The following is a 21960-nucleotide window of genomic DNA, read 5'->3' on the forward strand; positions in this document are numbered from 1 at the left end:
AAAAAAAAAAAAAAAAAAAAAGTTAACTGTAAAACAGCCTCAGGCAGGTCTTTCAGGAGATATTTCAGAAGAAGGCATTGTTATCTTAGGAGGTGACAAGTTCCACGTGTTATTATTCCTGAACACTTTCCAATGGGTCAAGATGTGGAGGTGGATGACAGTGACACTGATGATTCTGACCTTGTGCGTGCAGGCCTAGGCTAATGTGTGTATGTGTGTGTTTGTGTCTTAGTTAAAAAAAAAAAAAAAGCTTAAAAATTAAAAACAAAACCATAAAATTTTTTAAGTGAAATAAGCCAGGCACAGAACCATATGTTCTCAGTCATACGTGTCAGCTAAACAAGTTGATCTCATAGAAGTAGAGAGCAGAACTGTGGTTTCTAGAGGTGGGGAGGATGTGGGGAGAAAAAGCCAGAGAGAAGTTGGTTAATGGATACAAAATTACAGCTAGAGAGGAGGAAAAAGTCCTGGTGTTCCATAGCATTGAAGGACAACTATAATTAAGGATAATTTATACTGTTTTCAAATAGTGAGAAGAGGATTTTGAATGCTCCGAACACAAAGAAATGATAACGTTTGCTATGCTGGTTATGCTAACTACCCTGATCTGATCATTACACACTGGTCCATGCATCAAAATATCCTACTGTACCCCATACATATGAACAATTATGTGTCAATGAAAAATAATTTAAAAATTATAAGAAAATAGAAAAAAGTTCCTAGAATAAAGATATGAAGAAAAAAATATCTTTGTACAGCTGTACAGTGTGATTATGTTTTACACTGTGCCATCACAAAAGTCCAAAGCTTAAAAAATTTAAAGGTTGTAAAGCAAAGCAAAAAAAAATTGACATACAAATTAACTATCGAAGAAAGAAATTAAAAAAAATAAGTTTAGTGCAGCCTAAGTATACAGTGTTTACAAGGTCCATAGTAGCGTACAGGGATGTCCTAGACGTTTGCATTCACATGCCACCCACTCACTGACACCCAATGCAACTTCCAGTGCTGCAAGCTCCATTCATGGTAAGGGTCCTATACAAATGTACCATTTTTTTTTTAATCTTTTTAATCATATTTTACTGCACCTTTCCTATGTTTAGATACACACATACCTACCATTGTGTAGTAGTCTGCCTGCAGCAGTCATCACAGTAACATGCGGCGGTACAGGTTTGCGGCCTGGGAGCAATCGGCCATACCATACAGCCTAGGTGTGCAGTGGGCCAGACCACCTAGGCTTGTGTAAGTACTCTCTGATGTTTGCACAACAAAATGCAATTCTCAGAACATACCGCCATCATTAAGCAATATATGACTGAAAACCACATCTTAGCTTTCAACCTTTTTGAGGACAATAAACTAGAGAACCCTGTTTTTGCCCTGAGGCAAAGTAATCTTTGAATGTGGAATGCATACATCCCATTACTAATTTTATTTGGTGTTTTTACAGACAATGTCTCAATATGTTGCTGAGGCTGGCCTCAAACTCCTGGGCTCAAGCAATCCTCCCACCTCAGCCTCCAGAATAGCTGGGGCTACAGGCATGTGCTACTGAGCCCAGCTCTATTCTCAACTTTAGTTGAAAGAGGCAAACTGTTGTATGTATTTGAGGGAGTTTAAATAAGTCAGGACAACATGTTTAAAAGTACACTTAATAGTACCAGGAAATATTAATAAAATAGGAGTGTTCACAGCCTTTCTTTCTTTAGAGAATCTTCTTTATGGCTTCCTGAGAGATGGAGGTAACAGGTAAGACAGAGAGAACTTAGGAAACCCAAGAGGATAAGCTTAACTTATATAGGAAAGCGCAGAAGTGAATTGAATAGACGCTGAATAGGAGAAGGCAGAACAATATAGGCTGGGTTTGGGAAAGGTTCTTTTGGAGTTTAATGAGTGGGAGGAGAGAGAATTTGGGGGACTTTTGTACTTACCATTTATTTTTTACTGAGAGAACTATTAAGAAGATTTGCTGGCTGGGCGCGGTGGCTCAAGCCTGTAATCCCAACACTTTGGGAGGCTGAGGCGGGTGGATCACAAGGTCAAGAGATCGAGACCATCCTGGTCAACACGGTGAAACCCCGTCTCTACTAAAACTACAAAAAATTAGCTGGGCATGGTGGCGCATGCCTGTAATCCCAGCTACTCAGGAGGTTGAGGCAGGAGAATTGCCTGAACCCAGGAGGCAGAGGTTGCGGTGAGCCGAGATCGCGCCATTGCACTCCAGCCTGGGTAACAAGAGTGAAACTCTGTCTCAAAAAAAAAAAAAAAAAAAGAAGATTTGCTTTGTGATTTAAATGGGGTTCACCTTTGTTGTTTTTGACAGACCTTGTGAAAACTTAATTTGCTTTTCAAGTATTCCTTTGTGGCAGGACCATTTGTCTTTGAAGGGGAAGCCTTGGAGATGGGCTCAATGGTGGATGAAAAAGACTAGGATTTGTGAAAGTGACACAAGTGCCCATCTAAGAGGGAGAAGTGCCTGCTTACCTTCTACTACCTGGGTTAAGATATCTCTTTGGGAGGAGAATGATTGAACCTAACAGAAAAATATTTAGCTCTTTTGAATTCTCGGAGGTAATCCGGAGTGGTGAAATATGTGAGGCTAAGCAAGAACTGATGAAAGGACTAAAAGGTATTTAAGAGTAGTCTTGGTATGAAAGCCAAATGGGAGTTAGAGATTCTAAGAAAAATATTACAATCAAATGTGAGTTAAACGGAAAAGGAATTATTGAAAATTGAAGTTTTTTCCTTTCACACCTATAATTTTTATTACTTTTTAAGAACACTTACCAGAATACTGAGCAGTTGGTTGCATATTGCCCACAGTTCTTCTTTGGTCTTTATAATCTGGAGGTGGCCTTGACAAATGTCGGTTTATCTGATCTTGTGGAGCCATTTTCTCCTTAAGAAATGATATGAGAACAAATGAAAACACATTAAATTGTATCATTCCATTTTCACTTGTGAAAATGCATGTAAAATTTTGTAAAATTTCAGAAAAGAACAATTTTGCAATCATGGGTTACAAATCATGACCTTATTTCATAGTCTTAATTCAGAGACAAATCTTTTCGATTTCAATAAACTTTCTGTATGGAAGTATCATTTCTACTTCTCCATAACACTCAACATGTGTTTTGGTTTTAGTAACTACTCTTATTTTCTTTATTTTGCAATTTGATTTCAATGAGAACTAAATTTCTGTGATTTTCAAGATTCTAATTTCTAATTTTATGCTGTAGCACACCTGATATACTTTGGCAGGTACCTACATATAGTTCTGGTCCCACAGAGTGGGAAAAGCATAGGAGTAGGGTTTTCAGATAAAATACAGAATACCTGGGCATTCTGTATTCTTATTTGTTAAATCTCATAACCCTAAGTAGGAGGAGATATCAGGAGATAACCAACAGATAATGATATAGACACTATATCAATGTGATCTCTTTTTTTAAACCTCCTCATAAACAATTCTTAAAAGTAGGTATGATTATTTCCACCTAAAAAATGAGGAAATGGAAGCCTTGTTTGGCTAAGTAACTTGTTCAAGATCACACAGTGGTAGAACCGAGACCAAATCCTGAGTCCAAAACTCAGCTCTTTCCTGACACATAGTATGAGGGCCCCTTGCTACTCTGTTCTCAGCTCCCCATTCTAAAAACACAGGTTCCCTAGCCTCCCTTCATCTCTTCCTTCTGGAATCAGCCTTTTGATCTTTAGAATAGGAGAGTTTGGAAGCTAAGAGAAAAAAATAGAGACATTCTTTTAATATGTCAATATCCTCAGCCAGAGACCACCAGGAACACAGCTGTTGGGTTTATTACTTGCTGCAGCAAGGAAGAACACACAACATGAGGGGCACAGGGTATCTCAGCAGGAGAATGTTAGAAAGACTCTGTCCTAAGATTTGGACTTTGAGTGACTTAGGGAGGGTCTAAGGAAATGGGGCTTTGTCCTAGATTGGAAGATGTCAGAAAGTAAAGTCAGTTCTAACTGAATAAAGAAGTAGCTATCACTCATTTAACAAGAGACAGGGGGGTTTGGCATTTTGGAGGTTGCACAGAGACCTTGTTTGTGCCTGTTTTTAGACAAAATGATGAAGTCTTATTTTGTCTCATTTTATTATGGTCTCAGAGTAACCCTGTCTGAGATTGACAATCGGTAGGATTGTTTATACCCAGCAGAGAACAAAATGGCTTGGCTGTGAGTGTCATATCAGCTTTGGGAATTTAGGGCTGCTTTTTTTCTTCTTTGGTATGGATCAAGGAGTTTTTAGAATTACTTAACTGCAATTTTGTATGCACACCAAAGCAACCTCAATTTTCAAGATAAAAATAATCAGCCCAGGTAGATAGAGAACACTGGAATTATAGAAAGGTCAACAAATAAAAAACTTTGTAGTAGATACATGGGTAAATTAGCTGGAAGACAAATGTGCACTGCCTAACTTAGAACTGACTTAAACCATGTGTTTCTCAGTTTCCCATCAAATTCCAGACCTTCTTAGTAGAATAAATCTACTATAAAGGAGGGGAAAAAGCCTTAAAACAACAACAAACCAAATTTAAATTCTTGTTGCTAAGAAAAAAGCTTGAAAGACACAGTTTTTTGCACATAAGTAATTCATATAAAACACAATTTTGATGAGCTAAGTGTAAATGAATCAGAAACATATGGATTGCATTTATTTTAAACATGGGTTTATAAATTAAGGGAAAAAGTGGTTGGTGAAATGCTTTTTGGTTTTGCCCAACCCCTAAATGTTTAAGAAACAGCTTGAGATGTTCCATGAACCCAAATGTGGCGATGTTCAACCAGCCCTGTGGTAAACTGTTGTATAGGATGACAGTTTTGATTTTTATACCAAGCATGGGACTTTCTGAAATTCCCTTTTTCCAAAAGCATCTGTCACTCTTCCTTATGTAATTAGGTGTTTCTACTGTTTATACTGAAGAAGACAGGGTGTGTATGTGTGAGTGTGTGTGTGGGCAAGAGAGAGAGAGAGACAGAGAGAGAGAGAAAAAAGAGAGAGAGAGATAAAGAGAGAGAAGAAGGTCCTTGACCTCCCATCATAGACTATATTGCAAAATAATTATTGACTTTTTTTTTTTTTTTAGATGGAGTCTCGCTTTGTCACCCAGGCTGGAGTCCAGTGGCATGATCTCGGCTCACGGCAACCTCCACCTCCTGGGTTCAAGTGATTCTCCCACCTCAGCCTCTCGAGTAGCTGGGATTACAGGTGCCTGCCATCATGCCTAGCTAATTATTGTATTTTTTTAGTAGAGACGGGATTTCACTATGTTCGTCAGGCTTATCCACACCAGGGGGCTAAATTGTTGTTCAAAGGGTTTTCATATATGTGTGTGTGTGTGTGTGTGTGTGTCTCCAGAAATTTAGGTTTCTCAAACTACTTGTTCACAGATGAATTAGACTAATAACCTTGCATATGGACATAACATAGAACTTCCATGTTGTCCCTTTGTGTTGAAGAGCAGCAAAGACTAGAGAGCAATACTGAATAGAGATGGCTACATTTTGCAAAAGAATTACATTCTCATTCTGTGCAAATATAAACATATAGGCCATTCCTGAGATTACTTTTCTGCAAAATGAAATTTAATTTATGAACTAATATCTAATGATAACCCAATCTCTTGGACCTGAAAACCCATTATAGAAATCATTTGTTATCATACGTATCTGTTCTGTTTCAGTTTCTCCATCTGTAAAAATGTGAGATGTGGATAATTATAGGACCTCCGTCATATTCCTATTAATTCTGTGAAAATCCAGCTTGGTGCCTGGAACACAGTAGGTGCACAATGCATGTTGGTAATTATGATGTCTGTTGTAAGAAGTACTATTCATGTCGCTTATTTGTGCCTCATTGGTAGGAGAATAAAAGAGAATAAGGATAACAAACTTTCATGAGAAAAAGTCTCAATTTAGGTGCCTATGTGGCCTTGCCAACTGACTGCAAAGGACCACAAAGCATATGCTAATGTACAGTGGTATCAAAGACCACTTCTTCCTGGATGTGCTAAAAAGCACAGACACCCTCAATGGTGTCCAAACAAAAAGAAAAGTGGATGGTTTTTAAAAATCACAAAAACAGCAGCCTCATTCATCGCACACAATTTAATGCCACTGCTCTTTGCACCTGTCTTAGTGGTGACTCAAGCGGGGCCCAGTGGGAGGCCAGAACCAGGCCAGTGCCAGGCCAGAACCCTTATGGAATGTGTATGCTACCACTTCCTTGTCTTTTAACAAGAGCTGAAAATCAACCTGTGTGTGTTATAATTCATGAAACTAGTAGTATTGATGGTAGTGATGAAAGTGTACCCAGTAAGTCAACCTTAGATTATACATGTTTCTCTCTATTGCCCTTGTTTCTAAGTTCTTTAGTTTATAAGGATAAAAAATGGGAGGGGAAGGGAACAGCGGGGAGGACGGGAGTTTTCAAAACTATGATTTCTAGAAGAAGCCAGTTGTGTCACTTTGTGATCCAGTCTGTGACTCCCTTAAACTTTATGGCAGCACTCAAGGTCATCTGTAATATTATTTCTCACTATTCCTTAGTCCAGGCCAAATAAATTTATTTCTAATTATTTCTTTTCATATGTCCTGAATATGAAACTTATTCCACTGGTAATTCCTTAAAAAAAAGTGATTGTTATGCTGTGTTTACTTTTTATCAGGGATTAAATATTTCATAATGCAATCTCAAACTAACCAACAAATTGACACCCAGGCTGTCCTTTTGGTGGCTGGTCCACCCTCCACCTATAATAGTGGACCCCACCTACTTGCCTATCAGAATCCTACAGTCCTTCAAAATCAATGTCAAATTCTGCCTCTTTGAGAGACTATCCTCAATCTTTTCAGGCTGGATTTAGTCTTTCTCTCTATTACATTTTCTCTTACTATTTTTATACTTTTACTACAATGCAAATGTGAATCTAGTGCCTCTCCTTCTGTTAAATCCTTAAAATCTCTTCCATTGCTTTTCAATGTAAATTCTGGTCTTTCAAGCCCCACCCTCCCGGCTCTTACCTGTGGCATCTTTACCCATCATTTCCCCATTCTTGTGCACACTCAATGCCTTGGCAGACATAATATGGAGTATTCTAAGACCTATTGTCCCTAGGTCTTTGAATATGCTGGCTCTTCTGGCTAAAATAACCCTCCTGCTCTCCTCTCATCTTCTACTCCACTTTCAGATATTCAGTAGATAGAATGTTCTTTCTGAATCATTTCTAGTAGTTCCCAGAGTATAGCATTTAATCACATGGATTACAGTTGGCCAATTTATTTGACACATCCTCAGTGGGCTCAAGGATTCTTTAGGGTTAGGAGAGGATTTGCCTTGTTTATGGCTCTACCCTCATTGCAAATTAATATTTACTGATAATTACAACATGTGTTGCGTCCTGCATTTCTGACTTTTACTGCAAAGCTCCTTGAATATAAGATTATTTGATTTTGTTTTTCTCTTTTCTGTGTACCTTAGTTCTACTCACCTGGAGATGGTTACCTGTACTTCTTATTTCATTTGGCCAAATAGTTTGAAGGGAGACAATGAAACTAGGGCTGAGCAGATAAATACTGAAGCAGGGTTAATGCATGGGTAGTGTGTGGGCAGCACAATCTTGTCTTTCTTAAAAAGTCAAATATTAGGTTGGTGCAAAAGTGATTGTGGTTTTTGCCATTAGTAGTGGCAAAAAACCCCAATCACTTTTGCACCAACCTAATAAACACAGGGCAAATGGGAAATGTATTTATATTTTCTTTTTAAAAAAATTCCCCATTGTGAGTTGCTTTATTTTGGAAGCCAAATCTTTGTTTTAAGGCTCCATGTTGGCTTTTCAAATTGTTTTTAAAACTCTTATCTCTAAAATCAGTTTGTATTTGAGTTGATTCAAGTTCAGTTTACTACTTCTGCCCCTTAAGCCTGGGGAACAACAGTGGTTTATTTTGCGTGATTCAAATGCCCATGTTGGTTGTTCTAGACATTCCTGGGCTGGGCTGGGCAGGGCTGGTTAGCAGAGGTGCCATGCATTCCAAGGGTCTAGCAGCTGTTAAATCAAGTTTTGTTTTGTTTTTTTCTTCTTCCTGCAGTACACTAAATATATGAAATTATCCTCTCTTACAGTCAGGACGCCTTTGTTGCTGTCATATATCAGGTACAGTAAATATAGATAGAAAAGAATAAATTCTCTCTGTTGGGTCAACAGGTTGGTTCAGTAGAAATTAAGAGAAAATTTTACCGCATCAGCCAGCATCTGCTGCTGGAGAAGAAGTTGCTGTTTCTGCTCCATGATCTGCCTCTGTAGAGTCTGCTTCTTTCCCATCAATTGCTGATTCAACAGTGATTGCTGGGAGTTCATGTAACCACTTCCAGTGTTTGGATTTGAGCAGGGGTTGGGACTTGGACTGGGGCCTGTATTCTGGCCTACCACAGAGTGTTGATCCTAAAGAAGAGAAAGGGGGGAAGGAAAAGCTACTGTGAATTTAAAAAAAAAAAGAAAAATGTAGCACAAACGTTATATACTCAGATTCCAAACATTTTTCATCTTATTAAAGCTCAAACATGGTTAATGGTTTAGAGATCAGAGAATCGCTTTTTAAATGTAGAAGAAATAATTGCATATCACAGCAACCAAAGCAGCTGGGTTAATGACATTAGGGCACTGGAAAAACTCCCACTGGACTCTGATGGTGGAACTTCCACATTCCAGAAGGTGTTTATGGAACCTCAAAGAAAACTACCATAAGGACATATGGCAAACCTCTCAATTTCTCAGGAATAAACACCATAGTGTAACAAATCCTTCCTTTTCCCAAAGTTAGCAGGTATCATTGCTGATCCTGCAATGAAAATCATATTTTAATTCACGTGTTTAAAAGTTGAAATCATTTTGGACAGAAGGCATTTTGCCTTGCCCAGTTTTCTGCAACTGAAAGGCAGGAAGGCCTGTGAGTTTCTGTTTTATAAACTCAAACTTGGAAAGAACTTCACTTCTCAGGGACTTGTTAATTTTGTTTCCTGGTCAACACTTCAGGTATCTTGGTACAAGAATCTCAGTAAAAGAAAACCTAACACACTGACAATGAGAAAATATTGATTAAAAACTCAATTATGTATCAAATAACATTGGGTCCTAGTGAGCTGCCTTTCTAATGTGAGGTCTCTACCAATTTTTTGGTATTGACAAATCAGGACTCTTCAAGACGGCAAGCTAAACCCAGTCAAATATTCTCATTAATTCCCAATGATACATTTAGGATTGAGCTCTACACGAGTACACTAGTGGGGTTACAAGAAGATTAGTAAATATGGTCATCACTCTAGAGAATTTATCACCCAAGTGAGGGAGAAATGCTTACACATATAAATACAAGAAAATATACAGTCAAATTTTAGATTAAAATGGACTATATGATAAAAACAGTAAGTCAAAAATAGCTATACTTTGATCAGAATGATCTGGGAAGCAGCTTATAAGTCAGATGTCCTGGCCTTGTCCCAGGGATTCTGAGGCTATAGATAAGAGTACCTCCTTAGGTCATTCTTATACTCAGTGGCACAGGGAATATGCTTTGGGAAATACTGATTATATGGGGACAAAAGAAACCCAACTCTTTCTCTCTTTTTTTCTTTATTTTTTTTAAGAGACAGAGTCTCACTCTGTCACCCAAGCTGCAGTGCAGTGGCACAATTATGGCTCACTGCAGGCTTCAACTCCCAGACTCAAGCAAACCTTCTACCTTAGCCTCCCAAGTAGCTGGGACCACAGGTGTGTGCCACCTCACCTGGCTAATTTTTAAATTTTTTGTAGAGATGGGGTCTTACTATATTGCCCAGGCTGGTCTCAAACTCTAGGGCTCAAGTGATCCTAGATCCTTGACCTCCCACAGTGCTGGGATTACAGGCATGAGTCACCGCGCCTGGCAAAAAAATCCACATCATTCACCAACCAAACTGTGTGAGGTTACAAGACATAAAAACATAAAGCAGGGAGTTGGGTGTGGTGGCTCACGCCTATAATCCCAGCACGTTGGAAGGCTGAGACGGGCAGATCACCTGTGGTCAAGAGTTCGAGACCAGCCTGGCCAACATGGTGACACCCTGTCTCTACCAAAAATGCAAAAATTAGCCAGGTGTGTTGGCACGCGTCTGTAATCCCAGTTACTCGGGAAGCTGAGGCATGAGAATCACTTGAACCCAAGAGGCAGAGGTAGCAGTGAGCTGAGATTGTGCCACTGGCCACTGCATTTCAGCCTGGGCGACATAGCAAGACTCTGCCTCAAAAAAATAAAAAAATAAATAAATAAATAAAGCAACTCCCATGATAGCACATGAGTAGTGGTGGCAGATACACTACTTGTGGAAATTCTCTTCCCTTTTATTTCCTTCTTTTTGTTTATGTGCTGAGCTGAAATAAATAAATAAATCAATAAGCCATAAGCCCAAAGCCATGGCCTTGCCTTAGTAATCCCTGGGGCTGCAGAGCTCACTAGCTATCTCAAACACAAAGGGTTACGAAATCATCCTAAGGGCGACCATCCACTGAGGCTTATTATCAGCCAGTCACTGTGTTCAGTGCTTTATCTCATTCACTTCTCCCAACAAAACAGTAAAAGCTTGTATTATCATCCCAATAATTTATCCCTATCCCAATTTTGCAGATAAGAAACTTGAGCTTAGAGAGATCACATAGCTGTAAGTGGCCGCGGAGGATTTGAAGCCAGGTGTGTCTGACCCCACAATTCCAATTCTCAATCACTATACTTCACTACATGTCATCTGAGACAGGAAGTATTGAGAAGAAAGATTTTTGTACTTTAAACCTGGGCCACCCCATCAGTTCATGCAGCCCTCTTCCCAGGGTTGAGCACCCTCAGGTCAGGGAGGTGGAAGGAAGTGTGTTGGAGAGGACCGGGGAGTGAGGACAGGGTGAGGAGATCCTCTTCACTAGTTAGTAAAAAATGATTATAGCCATCTCTGAAGTACATCCTTTGTGCAGCTTAAGGAAGCCATCCTCTAATATATTTACACCCCTGTGACCAGTCAGTTCTTTCAACCTTAAATCCATCATGACTTTTGGACAAGATTTCACCCCATGTGTCCTATAGGCTACTAGGAATGTGGGCTTGGAGACAAGCACTTGAGAGTCATTGACAGAATGGTAGGAGACGAAGATCTGTGAGCTGAGTGCTGTGGAGGGCAAAAGAATGAGGAAATGCATGGAGGATTGGGGGTTGAGCCTTTGGGTGCACCCTGACTACGGACAGGGAAGCAGAGCCTGTGACAGGGAGAAAGAGGCAGGATCAGGGAAGTGTAAAGACAGCTGGAAGTGGCGGTGGAAGACATCAAGGTGGGAAAGAGTGTACTGGAGACAGTAGTTTGCTTTCTACTCTCCACTTGAACCAGAATAGAAAGAGTCTGCTCTTCTCTTTGATATAATTTAGCTTTATGCAAGACTTTCAAAAGAAGATTTCATGTTTGTTTGTTTGTTTGTTTAAGTAGCTGACAAGCACAGGTGGAAAAATGACAAACACTTTTCATCTTCTTTGCATTGCCATGCAATGGACAAGACCATAAGCTCTGGAGATAGGTCTTCCTTGGTTCATACACCGGTTCTGACACTTAGTTGTGTGATGTGGCAGAAGTTCATTCCCCTCTCTAAGCCTCAGTTTTCTTATCCGCGAAAGGGAAATAAAATAATAACAGTACAGACGTCACAGGATCCTCACAAGAATTAGAGGAGATAATCTAATACCCAGCACATAGTAAGCACTTACTAAACAACAGCTGCTCATAATTGTTAAAGTCATTTCTACACATAAGAACAATAGCCTGTTTTTGTTTGTTTTCATTGTGAAACAAAGGAGATAGAACTTGCAGACTACAGAAAGCTGTTCTGTGTCAAGTCTCTCAGAAATGGAGCGGTCTTAGTTATATTGCAGATTATGAGTCACCCAGGGATTTGGGGAATTACCTTCATCCTCCTACTTGAAGATGCCAGAAGATGAGTGGAGTATCATTCTCTAATGGGCTCTCTTTTGGGGTATGCTTCTTTCTTCTCAGTTAGGGTCTCAGCTCAGGTCTCTGTTCACTTTGTTGTTTGTTGTTCTGGTTTTTATTCTTTTAACACCCAATGATTTATGCATAGTGCAATCAATGTACATTTAGTAAGGACTGTACCTTAGTTTCCTCATTTGTAAAATAAAGGGATTATATTAATTACCTAAAATTTGACAAGATAAATTTTAGAATAGTGCTAGGGACTTAGTAGAGGTGTTTGATACACTTTAACTACTATTATTTTGTTATTTTTGTGTTTTTAAATATTAGAGAGATGTTTTATACCCATTGAGTCTTGTGAAGGAGCTCACACTGTAAGTGCTCCTGGACTACAGATGTGGTGTGTTTGGCCCCCATCATGTTTGAAACACAACTTGCTCTTTGTGCTCTCCAGTTGGTCACAGCCTCGACTACTCCTTGCTTTATTATACCCACCCATTTTCCTCATTTCTATCACTTGCCTGGTCCATGTAGGTCATTTGAGTTTAAGAACTCTGGCATACAGTTCATCTGGGAAGATAAGCTACACACACCACACACTCCACCTATGGACTCACCCAAAGTTATGACAACAAAAAGCAATGCATAATCATTTCCATTAGGTTGTATGATACCTACTAGTATCTTAAGATTAAAACCCAGATCACGGCACACATTTACCTATGTAACAAACCTGCACATCCCACACGTACCCAGAACTTAAAAGTTGAAGGAAAAATACATAAATAAATCCCAGATCAACTAAGGCCTAGTCTAGTCATCCATGAATACATCAATCCATTAGTGCATTTGACAATGTATATTGAATGTCTAGTCTGTATATTGAAAAGCAATTTTTTATTTTCTAGAGACCGACATGTATTTAGAAAAGGGGAAAAAGAAGAGAAAGAAAAGAGGTAGGCAGAGTGCTCAATGTTGGCAGAATTGATGAACTCCAAAATAATTTCCAGAGAAAACCACCCTTTTCTAAGATTTATAAGAGATCTACATGCCATGAAAATGTAACTATGCCTCTTTCTCTCTCTAATCAAACAGATAGACTGTGCTAAATGTAGTTTCATTCCTTCAAGATACCAAAAGATACTTTAGGACTCTTTTCCCTAGGGTCTGGAGGGTTTTCCAAATTTGAAACTAGTGCTGGGGTGAAGGGAGGTGCCCTGGAATGGAGGAAAGAATAAGAGATAAACTCTTTGGAATTTCGTAAAAAATTTTTAAACCTTGTAGTTTCTAGCTCATGGGTTTTACCATGTACCTGCTATACACATTCTTTGAATTCATGATTGAAGTAATATTTAGCTGCTGTTGCATTTTTTTGTACTTATGTTTGCTATAAAACACAAAATACCTCCTTACACAGGCTTGCTGTCATTGCCAAGATGTTCTGCAAACTTTAGTACATAAAATAGTTTAAAAGAAAAATCTACTTCGATGCATTGGCTTTGATTTTCATATTCAGCCTCACTCTTTGCTTTAAACTCAACCGATGGGGAACTTAATAGAAATCATCTGTATTTTGCCCAGCACACATTTTCTCCTGAAGGGCATATGACAGCCATGGTAAAAATGGCACATGCTCAACTGATAGATGAGAGTATGTGCATATGTGTGCATACATGCGTGTATGTGATTGTGAAAGAACTGGGCTATTTTCATCCATGTAGTCTTTCACATGATAGAAAACCCAGTTTTCTAGAGAAACTGTAGTTAAAGATTGATTTGGCAGGAAGGAATAGTCAATGGCTGGTTCAAATCATGAACTTGCATGATCTTCCATTTTATGTGTTCTTTTCCTGTTTTTACCTATAAAATTACAGTGTTTGATTCTAACCTACAAAATAGGTTTCTGGTCCTATCCTCCTGGGTTTTAAATCAATTATGAGTACACAGTAATATATATTTATTGTACACTTCTAGATAGTTCTCCACGTTTGCGACTGCGTGTATGTGCGCATTAGAGATCTTAAAGTCTTTTTATAGCATTAGTCAATGAGATAGTGTAGCATGCTAGTGCTTAAGTGAAGATAGAACTTCTTGATCCTTGTTTTAACCCAGCACAGGACTGCCAGACCAATGAAAACCTGTTTGTATTCTTTTAATAAGGTTCTATCAGTAATCGGCCTGTCTTTAGAATTATTACCTTCAGTTTACTCTTATTAATTAATTCAACAAATATTTATGAAGTATCTGTTGTGCATCATGCATTCATCTGGACCTTGGGAATGAAGCAGTAAAAAGACACTAAAAGGACTTCTCATGAATCTAAAACAAAAAACATTTGTATGAGTTTTAGAATCATAATCTCTTAGTGGGATATATCTTTTTCTCAAAATGATAAAGCATCCAATCAAAAAGCATCTGAGATCTTCATTTCAATATTTTTCAGCTGTACGCAAGTGGTCCCGAGCTCACTCTAAGGCCCACTTGTGAGCATCCTCTTCCACTCATGCTTTGGCCCTTCATTAGAAATTCACTGCTCTGTCCCTAACCACTGCTAGCATTTAGTCATCCCATCTTTGCTCTTTCACTCTGAGAATGTTTTAAAATAATCTCAAATCAGTAGTGAAGATTTCATAATACATTCATATATGTATTTTTTAAATGTTTTCATCTTCATCTGTCATTTAAGAAGAGGCTAGATATTCTTGATCGAACTGCTCAAGAATTTTGAACTCAAATTCATACGGATACTAGACTCTTTATATAGCAAAACTTCCCTATATAGCAAAGCCTCTATCTACCCAAATTTCTATTTGTCTGTCTGTCTATCTATCTATCTATCCATCCATCCCATCCATCTATCCACCTATCCATCCCATCCATCCATCCATCTATCCCATCCATCCATCCATCTATCCCATCCATCCATCTATCCCATCCATCCATCCCATCCATCCATCCATCTATCCATCCCATCCATCCATCCATCTATCCCATCCATCCATCCATCCATCCCATCCATCCATCCATCCCATCAAACCATCCATCCATCCCATCCATCCATCCATCCCATCCATCCATCCCATCNATCCCATCCATCCATCCATCTATCCATCCCATCCATCTATCCCATCCATCCATCCATCCATCCATCCATCCCATCCATCCATCCCAATCATCCATCCATCCCATCCATCCATCCCATCCATCCATCCATCCCATCCATCCATCCATCCATCCATCCCATCCATCCATCCATCTATCCCATCCATCCATCCATCCCATCCATCCATCCATCCCATCCATCCGTCCATCCCATCCATCCCATCCATCCATCTATCCCATCCATCCATCCATCTCATCCATCCATCTACCTACCTAACCTCCTTACCTGTCCATTCTAGTCCAAATCTCCAAACTGCAATTTCTTATATCACATCCCTAGCACATGATCATTCAACCTCTGCTAAATTTACAGAAATATTCTTGACATATTATTTGGAATTCTCTTCAGAATACTAGGGTGCTATTTTTAATAACATATGAACAAAGAAAATGCTTCACACATGATGGCTTTCATTCATTCACTTACTTTCCAAAAAAGCAGATACTGACTATGTATAACCTATGTACCAGGCATTTCACAAGGCACTGGAGAAATGAAGGTAATTTGGACACAGTTCTTGTTTACAGGGCTTTTACCTCCAAGGAGAGAAGACAGTCATAGTCACACCGTGGATTGTGGGCACTGCTATATTAAGAGGGCAACAAAGTCCATGCAGCCTGCTGGAAAATCCTGCCACTTGCCTATACTTTTAAGTTTTCCAACTGTGCTACCGATGAACCATCTATTTGCTAGAATGGTCTTAAGGATGTTAGGAGACCATTTGGTAAATCAGGTGTATGATGGCTGAATCTTTTAGCTTGAGGCAAAGAAAACATGCTCACAAGTTAAGTAACTTCACAAGGATGCTGGATGCACATTTTAACTTATGGAAAAAAATCTGATTAAAAAATTAGCTTTCCCTAAGTTTTTACTTCATTGGTTTAATATCTTGTATATGGATCACCATGGGAAGCACTAGCTCACTGAGGTTGCAAGCTACGTCTACAAACATGGAAGACAATTAGGAGAAAACATGAACTCTTTTAAATGGGTATCCTTTTTCCTTAGAAGAAAAATTACCTGTCCTCTGTATTAACTGTGTTTCTCTCAAAGGCAGTTTGAAGCCCTTTTGAAAAACAGTTCAAATTAAAAAATTAAGAACAAACCCTACTGTCCCAGCCTTCGACCAGTGAATTCACGACTACCCTTTTCTTTAAATTTTCTGGGATAAATATTTAAAGAAATAGTATGCGTGAAGAAAATCTTGTAAATCTCAATAATCAACAGCAGAGGATAGGCCTGGGTATTACTTTGACCAAGTGTCTCTGTAAATCATGGTCAATATGTGAGAGATCTTTACAAAAGATATTAACTAACAAAATCACTGGGATTACCTATTTTTTTCATTTCAATGGAATTGTAAGGACCCTTCAGGCAGGATTGATTTCACCAAAAGGTAGAATAGGGTACAAAATATCCCGAGCTTTACTGAAGTGTATATGGAAATATTAAGGCATATTGGATTCAGTCAGTTTTATAGTTAAAGCAGTTTTGTGGGCTGAACAGTGCCACAATAACTTTCACAAAGCAGTCAAAATTACTGGGCACGTATTGTTCTCTTAATTAAAAAAAAAAAGGTCTACAAAATATTTGTCTTGTTTTAGGCATCTGGGTAAAATAGCTCTCTGTTTCTCTTCACTTATTTTGGAAGGGAACTATATAATTATTTTTTCTCCCCATAAAAATGAAGTAATGTAAATTACTTGAGGTCCATGAGAGTATTTTGGCGTGGGATGACTGCCCTTTCTTTTTCTTGGCTTCTAGAGCTAGGCATCTGCAATTTGCAAAACAAATTCAAGATAAAGTACCCAGCTGGGCAAGTCTGTACAGTAGATCTCTCAAACTGGTTTGCTATTCAATCAATCTTTCTTCTCTCTACTCTCTTCTCTCTTTCCCTCTTTTGTCTTTCCTTCCCTGTCTCAATGAACTAACTGCTTAACTATTCCTCTCGGCTATTCATCTTCAGAACTGTCTGCTGATGAAGCCATTTATTTATCTCTGTGCTTGAGAAACAAGTTGCCTGAACTGTTTCAGATTCCTTACAAGCTGGCAGGCCCACCCACTCAAAGTTATTTATTTGGGGCATTAATAGTGAGGTGGCTGTGGGTGGCCAGCATAATTGAGCAGTTCTTGTTTGACACAACAACGACAACAACAATGACAACAAAACAATCGCCAGGAAATCATCCAGGAAACAGCTTATGAACAGAAAAGACCGAAGGGATGAAACCCTCCTATCTTCAGGTTACCAGATCCTCCAGTCTTCTATTTCAAGGGTCAGCAAACTATGGCATGACCACCTAATCCAGCCTGCCACTTGTTTGGTAAATAAAATTTTATTGGAACACAGTCATGTACATTCATTCATATGCCTGTGGCTGCTTTCCCAGTATAGCAGAGTTGAATAGTTGTGGCAGAGACCTATGGCACACAAAGCCTAAAATATTTACTATCTGCCCCTTTACAGAAAAAGTTTCTTGACCCTTGCTATACTTGGCTGTATTGAAAAATAATATGAGGTACTTTGGTCTTTTACATTAAATTTTTTACATGCCTTAGATGAAATACCCAGCAATCCTTTAAGGTAACTGACAAGTTGAAAATAAAAAATATTTATCATAAACTCTATTTACAATAGCCCTCCACTCCAGGAAGTATTACACATAGCAGGAACTAAACAGCAACTTACAGATCTTTCATCCAACTTTATTTCACAGATGAAGACATTGCCCAGAAAGTCTAAGGAATTGACTTGCACAGAGTCACACACCTAACTGAGATATGAGGAACACAGATCCAAATCTGGGAAAATACATTAAGAAGAAATAAATGGAAAAAAGTCTATTCACGTGAAAGAAATGTAGCTTATCTGATAGAACTTATTGGGAGTGAGATGTGGGGTGGTGGAGATGTTGAAAGGTCATGCTTGAAAAAAAACAGAGGAAAGTATTTGGTTTCGTATTCTTTCCCCTTCACAATTGTGAATAGTAGCGGCTTTTCCCTTCTATTTAACGGGGAATTTTCTTTACTTGCTCAGTACCTTCTCCTCCACCCTGCAAGGAAACCTCAATCATATGTTTATAATCTGTTTACTTCAAATGATTAGCATGAATTTTGTAGTCACTATAGAGTTTATCCTTCAGATGTTACCCAATTTTTAAGTCACCAGGACACTGTGTCTATTCTTAGCCTCCGGGGTAGACACGTATTATGGGTTGGCACAGAGACTAGTTCCATGAGTGAGAAAGCAGCATTCAGTGGGACAGAGGCCAGGAACAAAACGTCAGTGGGTCAGGGTGGAGTGGGAAGAGCTTGGTAACTCAGGGGAAGGAATGAGAAATTTTTCTTAAAAGAGAAATTCTTCCACTTTAGAAGGACTCTTGTGTATGGCAGATTTCAAATTTCTGCTCTATAAGTTGGCTTGTAGCTTTCTGCCTCTAGAGCAGTGGTTTCAAACACTGATTTGGATCACAGTTCCTTTTGAGGATTTCACATAGCTACGAATTCTGCCTCTCCTCCTATCCCCCAAAAACACATGCAGCTAATAATTTTGTCTACAATTTCAGGGAACTTGCAAATTCTCTAAACATCCACAGACTATCCATAGAGCTCAGGTTGAAAACTCAAGCCCTTCCACTCTCCACCTCAAAGGTTGGTGTTTATGAAAGCAATAAGGTGATTTTTCCTTGGATACAGCCTCTACACTGTATCCCAGCTTAAAATCATCCATAGCTCCTCGCTAACTTTGGGATCACGTCCTAACTCCCAAGAAGAGCACATAAGGCCTTCCATGATCTGGCCTTTGTGTCTTTCTCCAGTATTATCTCTCAACACATCCTTTCCTCACTCTGTACTATAGTGATATGAAACTAAATGCAGTTCTCCAAACCCACAGAGCTCTTTTCTCCAAATGTTTGTATATGGTCATATCCTTTCTGCCTGGAACACTCTCTGCCCCTTCCTACCAGGTGAACATCCATTTTTTTCTGGGCTCAACTTGGATGTCATTTCTTTTTCAGGAAGTCTTCTCTGACCATCCAGAGCTGAGTTAGGTGTCCCTCTCCTGTGCTTTTGTAATACCCAGTACTTGCCCAGTAGGCAGCTCTTGTCACTCTATATCACAACTGCTTGTTTGCTTATACCTAGCTCCCATTTTAAGTGGTTGAAAGGCTGGGACATGTTCATTGTGAAATTTCCAGGGTACAGCAGACTCTCCATAGATGTTTTCTGCATTAAAAATAAATGAATGATTGAAGAAGCAATGTGACGGAAAAAATGAGGACAGAACTTCCTGCTGTGAGGCACATGGGGTGAAAATGTTGGCTCTTTTCAAAGGCAAATGGAAAACCAAAGTTGGGGAGAAAGGCAAAGGTTGAGCAACTTTGTTGAATCCAATGTTGTTTTTATGGGTGTGCCACCTTAGAAGGGCCCTTAGCAATAAGAACGTCTTAGGAAGGAAAAGTTAGTGGTGAATGATGACGGGGATCATGACGACAATGACGATGATGATGAGGCTAATGAGGATAATAATGGGAGGATGATGGGGATGATGAGGATGAGGAGGAGGATCATGGGGATGATGAGGATGATATGCATGTGTTGGAAGGCAGGGAGAAGGCACACTGATGGAGTAAGGGTTTTACTTGTATTAATAGTTCTCATTTTTTGAAAGATAAATGCCAAGGCATGCATTGAGGGCCTGCATTTATTATCTTAATGAGTCCCCACAATAATTATGTTTTAATTACTATTCATATTTTAAAGATAAGGAGACACAAGTTACAGAACTTGTCTTTTTTCCCCACATGTATGCCTTTAAAATCAAAAGTACTTTAAAGGCTACTGAGCTTAATAAACAAGATAACAGACAAAATATAAATCTATTTTAAAATCCCTCTGTTTGAAAAGCAGTATCAGCGAGCAGGCAGCAATAATGAAAGGTGGGTTCTGGGATCAGGCAGACCTGGGTTCAAATTTCAACTCTGCTTTTTTCTATGTTGTATATGGGTAAAATATAATACATTTTACTTCCAATGATGGTTAAGAACAAATAGCATAAAGTAAGCGAAGTACAGATATGCAACAGGTTCAAAACAAATATTAATATCTACACTTAAGTCAATACGATATTAATGTCATATGAATTTTCTGAATATCATACATATAATGAAAGGCACTACATTAAATGATATACACTTTCTGATCATCAGATAGCGATGGTAGCATGGCATTTCTAGTAATAGTAATAAATCAACAAACAATAATTATCCAGAAATGTTCTTACTTAAACTTAGTAATAGCTGAGCATTATCACCACTGCCTCTACCAACTAAAATGAGATTAGGAAATTATGTTTAAGAGTAATGTTATCTTTTGTTGAGTTTATTCTATAAAGTGAATAAACTATCAATCCCCTTTTCCTTTCCCTTTGGTATACTGTATATCAGGCCTATACTTTCTCTTCACAAAAGCATTCATTTCAAAAGGATATACATTAGAAACTAGTTTTATACCTTAAAATTATCCATTCCTCTGGAAATGTTTGGAAATTATTCTGGTTTTGGATAGGACAAGTTATAAACATTTTCTGTTCTCATTAAAAGTGAAGGCAATTCAGTAAACAGTAATGATGGAGACTGAAGAAGGGGTAAATGATACCACAGTTCCAAAGAAAGAAAATCCCTTTTAAAGGGTTAGTTCTTAAATCAAAATGATGGCCAAATTATACATGAAACAAACCTGGAATAAAAAAATTGATTTCCAAAGATGGCTTCTTATACCCTATAAAAAATATAAGATCTTTCCTTTGGGAGTTAAAAAATCCTAGTAAGTAATTTTGACTCTGGAATTTTAGCTTAATGACAATTGTATAGCCTACTTTTAGCTGCTTGTTATATTCTTCATGATAGCAAAGCAAGAAATCTTAGAAAATTCTCATATGTCTCATGTGATATCCCATGACAGTATATTATAATAATGAAAAAATGTAGCTTTTGTAGTTCGAATGCCTATGTGTAAATATTTGCTTCATACTTTACTAATTGTTTTTCTTGGACAAATTATACAATTTTGTGTGTTTCGATTTCTTGTCTACTATGGAGTAAATAATAGTGCCTTTCTCATGGAATTGCTGTATGGCTTGAATAAGATCATGTAAATAAAATATGTGACACAGTCTCTGACCCCTGTGAGGTGTTTGGTATGGTTTTAATGATGCGTCTCCTCCAAAATTCCTGTTGAAATCTAATCCTCAGGGTGGTGGCACAAGAGATGGGACCTTATGGGAGGTGATCAAGTCATGAGGGCTCTGCTTCATGACAGGGATTAGGTGCCCTTATGAAAGGGATTGAGAAAGTAAGTTCAGTCCCTTTTGGCCCTTCTACCTACCACCATGGAAGAATGCCACCATGAGAAGGAACCATCAATAAAACAGGCCCTCACCAGACACCAATGCCAGTGCCTGATCTTGGACTTCACAGCCTCCATAACAGTGAGAAATACATTTCTGTTCTTTATAAATTACCCCATATGTGGTATTTTGTTACAGCAGCACAAATGAACAAGACAGTTTCCAAGAAATGCTAGTGTTTATTTTTAACTATTATCTGCTCTGACAATTTTTACTACTTCTTATCACGTATACTGACATTTAATTTATTCTTCTAGAGATCTGCTTCATGTGAACTGGAAATCTTTTAAATTTTTCAATCCTCCCCATGACTTCTCTAGGCCTTACTTTCTGCAGTTTTAAGATATGGAAGTTAGA

The 21960-nt window shown here is 38.5% G+C and overlaps 1 protein-coding gene and 1 long non-coding RNA gene across 2 annotated transcripts in view; one reads left to right on the forward strand and one right to left on the reverse strand.

Annotated features, from left to right (window-relative positions):
- MAML2 (mastermind like transcriptional coactivator 2) overlaps positions 1–21960 on the reverse strand; it is a 371737-nt gene that overhangs the window by 7027 nt on the left and 342750 nt on the right. Inside the window, exons 3-4 of the mRNA XM_017505286.2 lie at positions 8271–8474; positions 2794–2905 (exon numbers count right to left, since the gene is read on the reverse strand). Coding sequence (XP_017360775.1) covers positions 2794–2905; positions 8271–8474 — 316 coding nt within the window. The remainder of the gene's footprint in view (positions 1–2793; positions 2906–8270; positions 8475–21960) is intronic.
- Positions 5203–21615, forward strand: LOC119467825. Its single transcript, XR_005196450.1, has 2 exons — positions 5203–5242; positions 17912–21615. It is a non-coding gene; the product is annotated as an uncharacterized LOC119467825 (long non-coding RNA).

The sequence above is a fragment of the Cebus imitator genome, unplaced genomic scaffold, assembly GCF_001604975.1.
Source record: "Cebus imitator isolate Cc_AM_T3 unplaced genomic scaffold, Cebus_imitator-1.0 Scaffold336, whole genome shotgun sequence".
In the NCBI taxonomy this organism is placed as follows: domain Eukaryota; kingdom Metazoa; phylum Chordata; class Mammalia; order Primates; family Cebidae; genus Cebus; species Cebus imitator.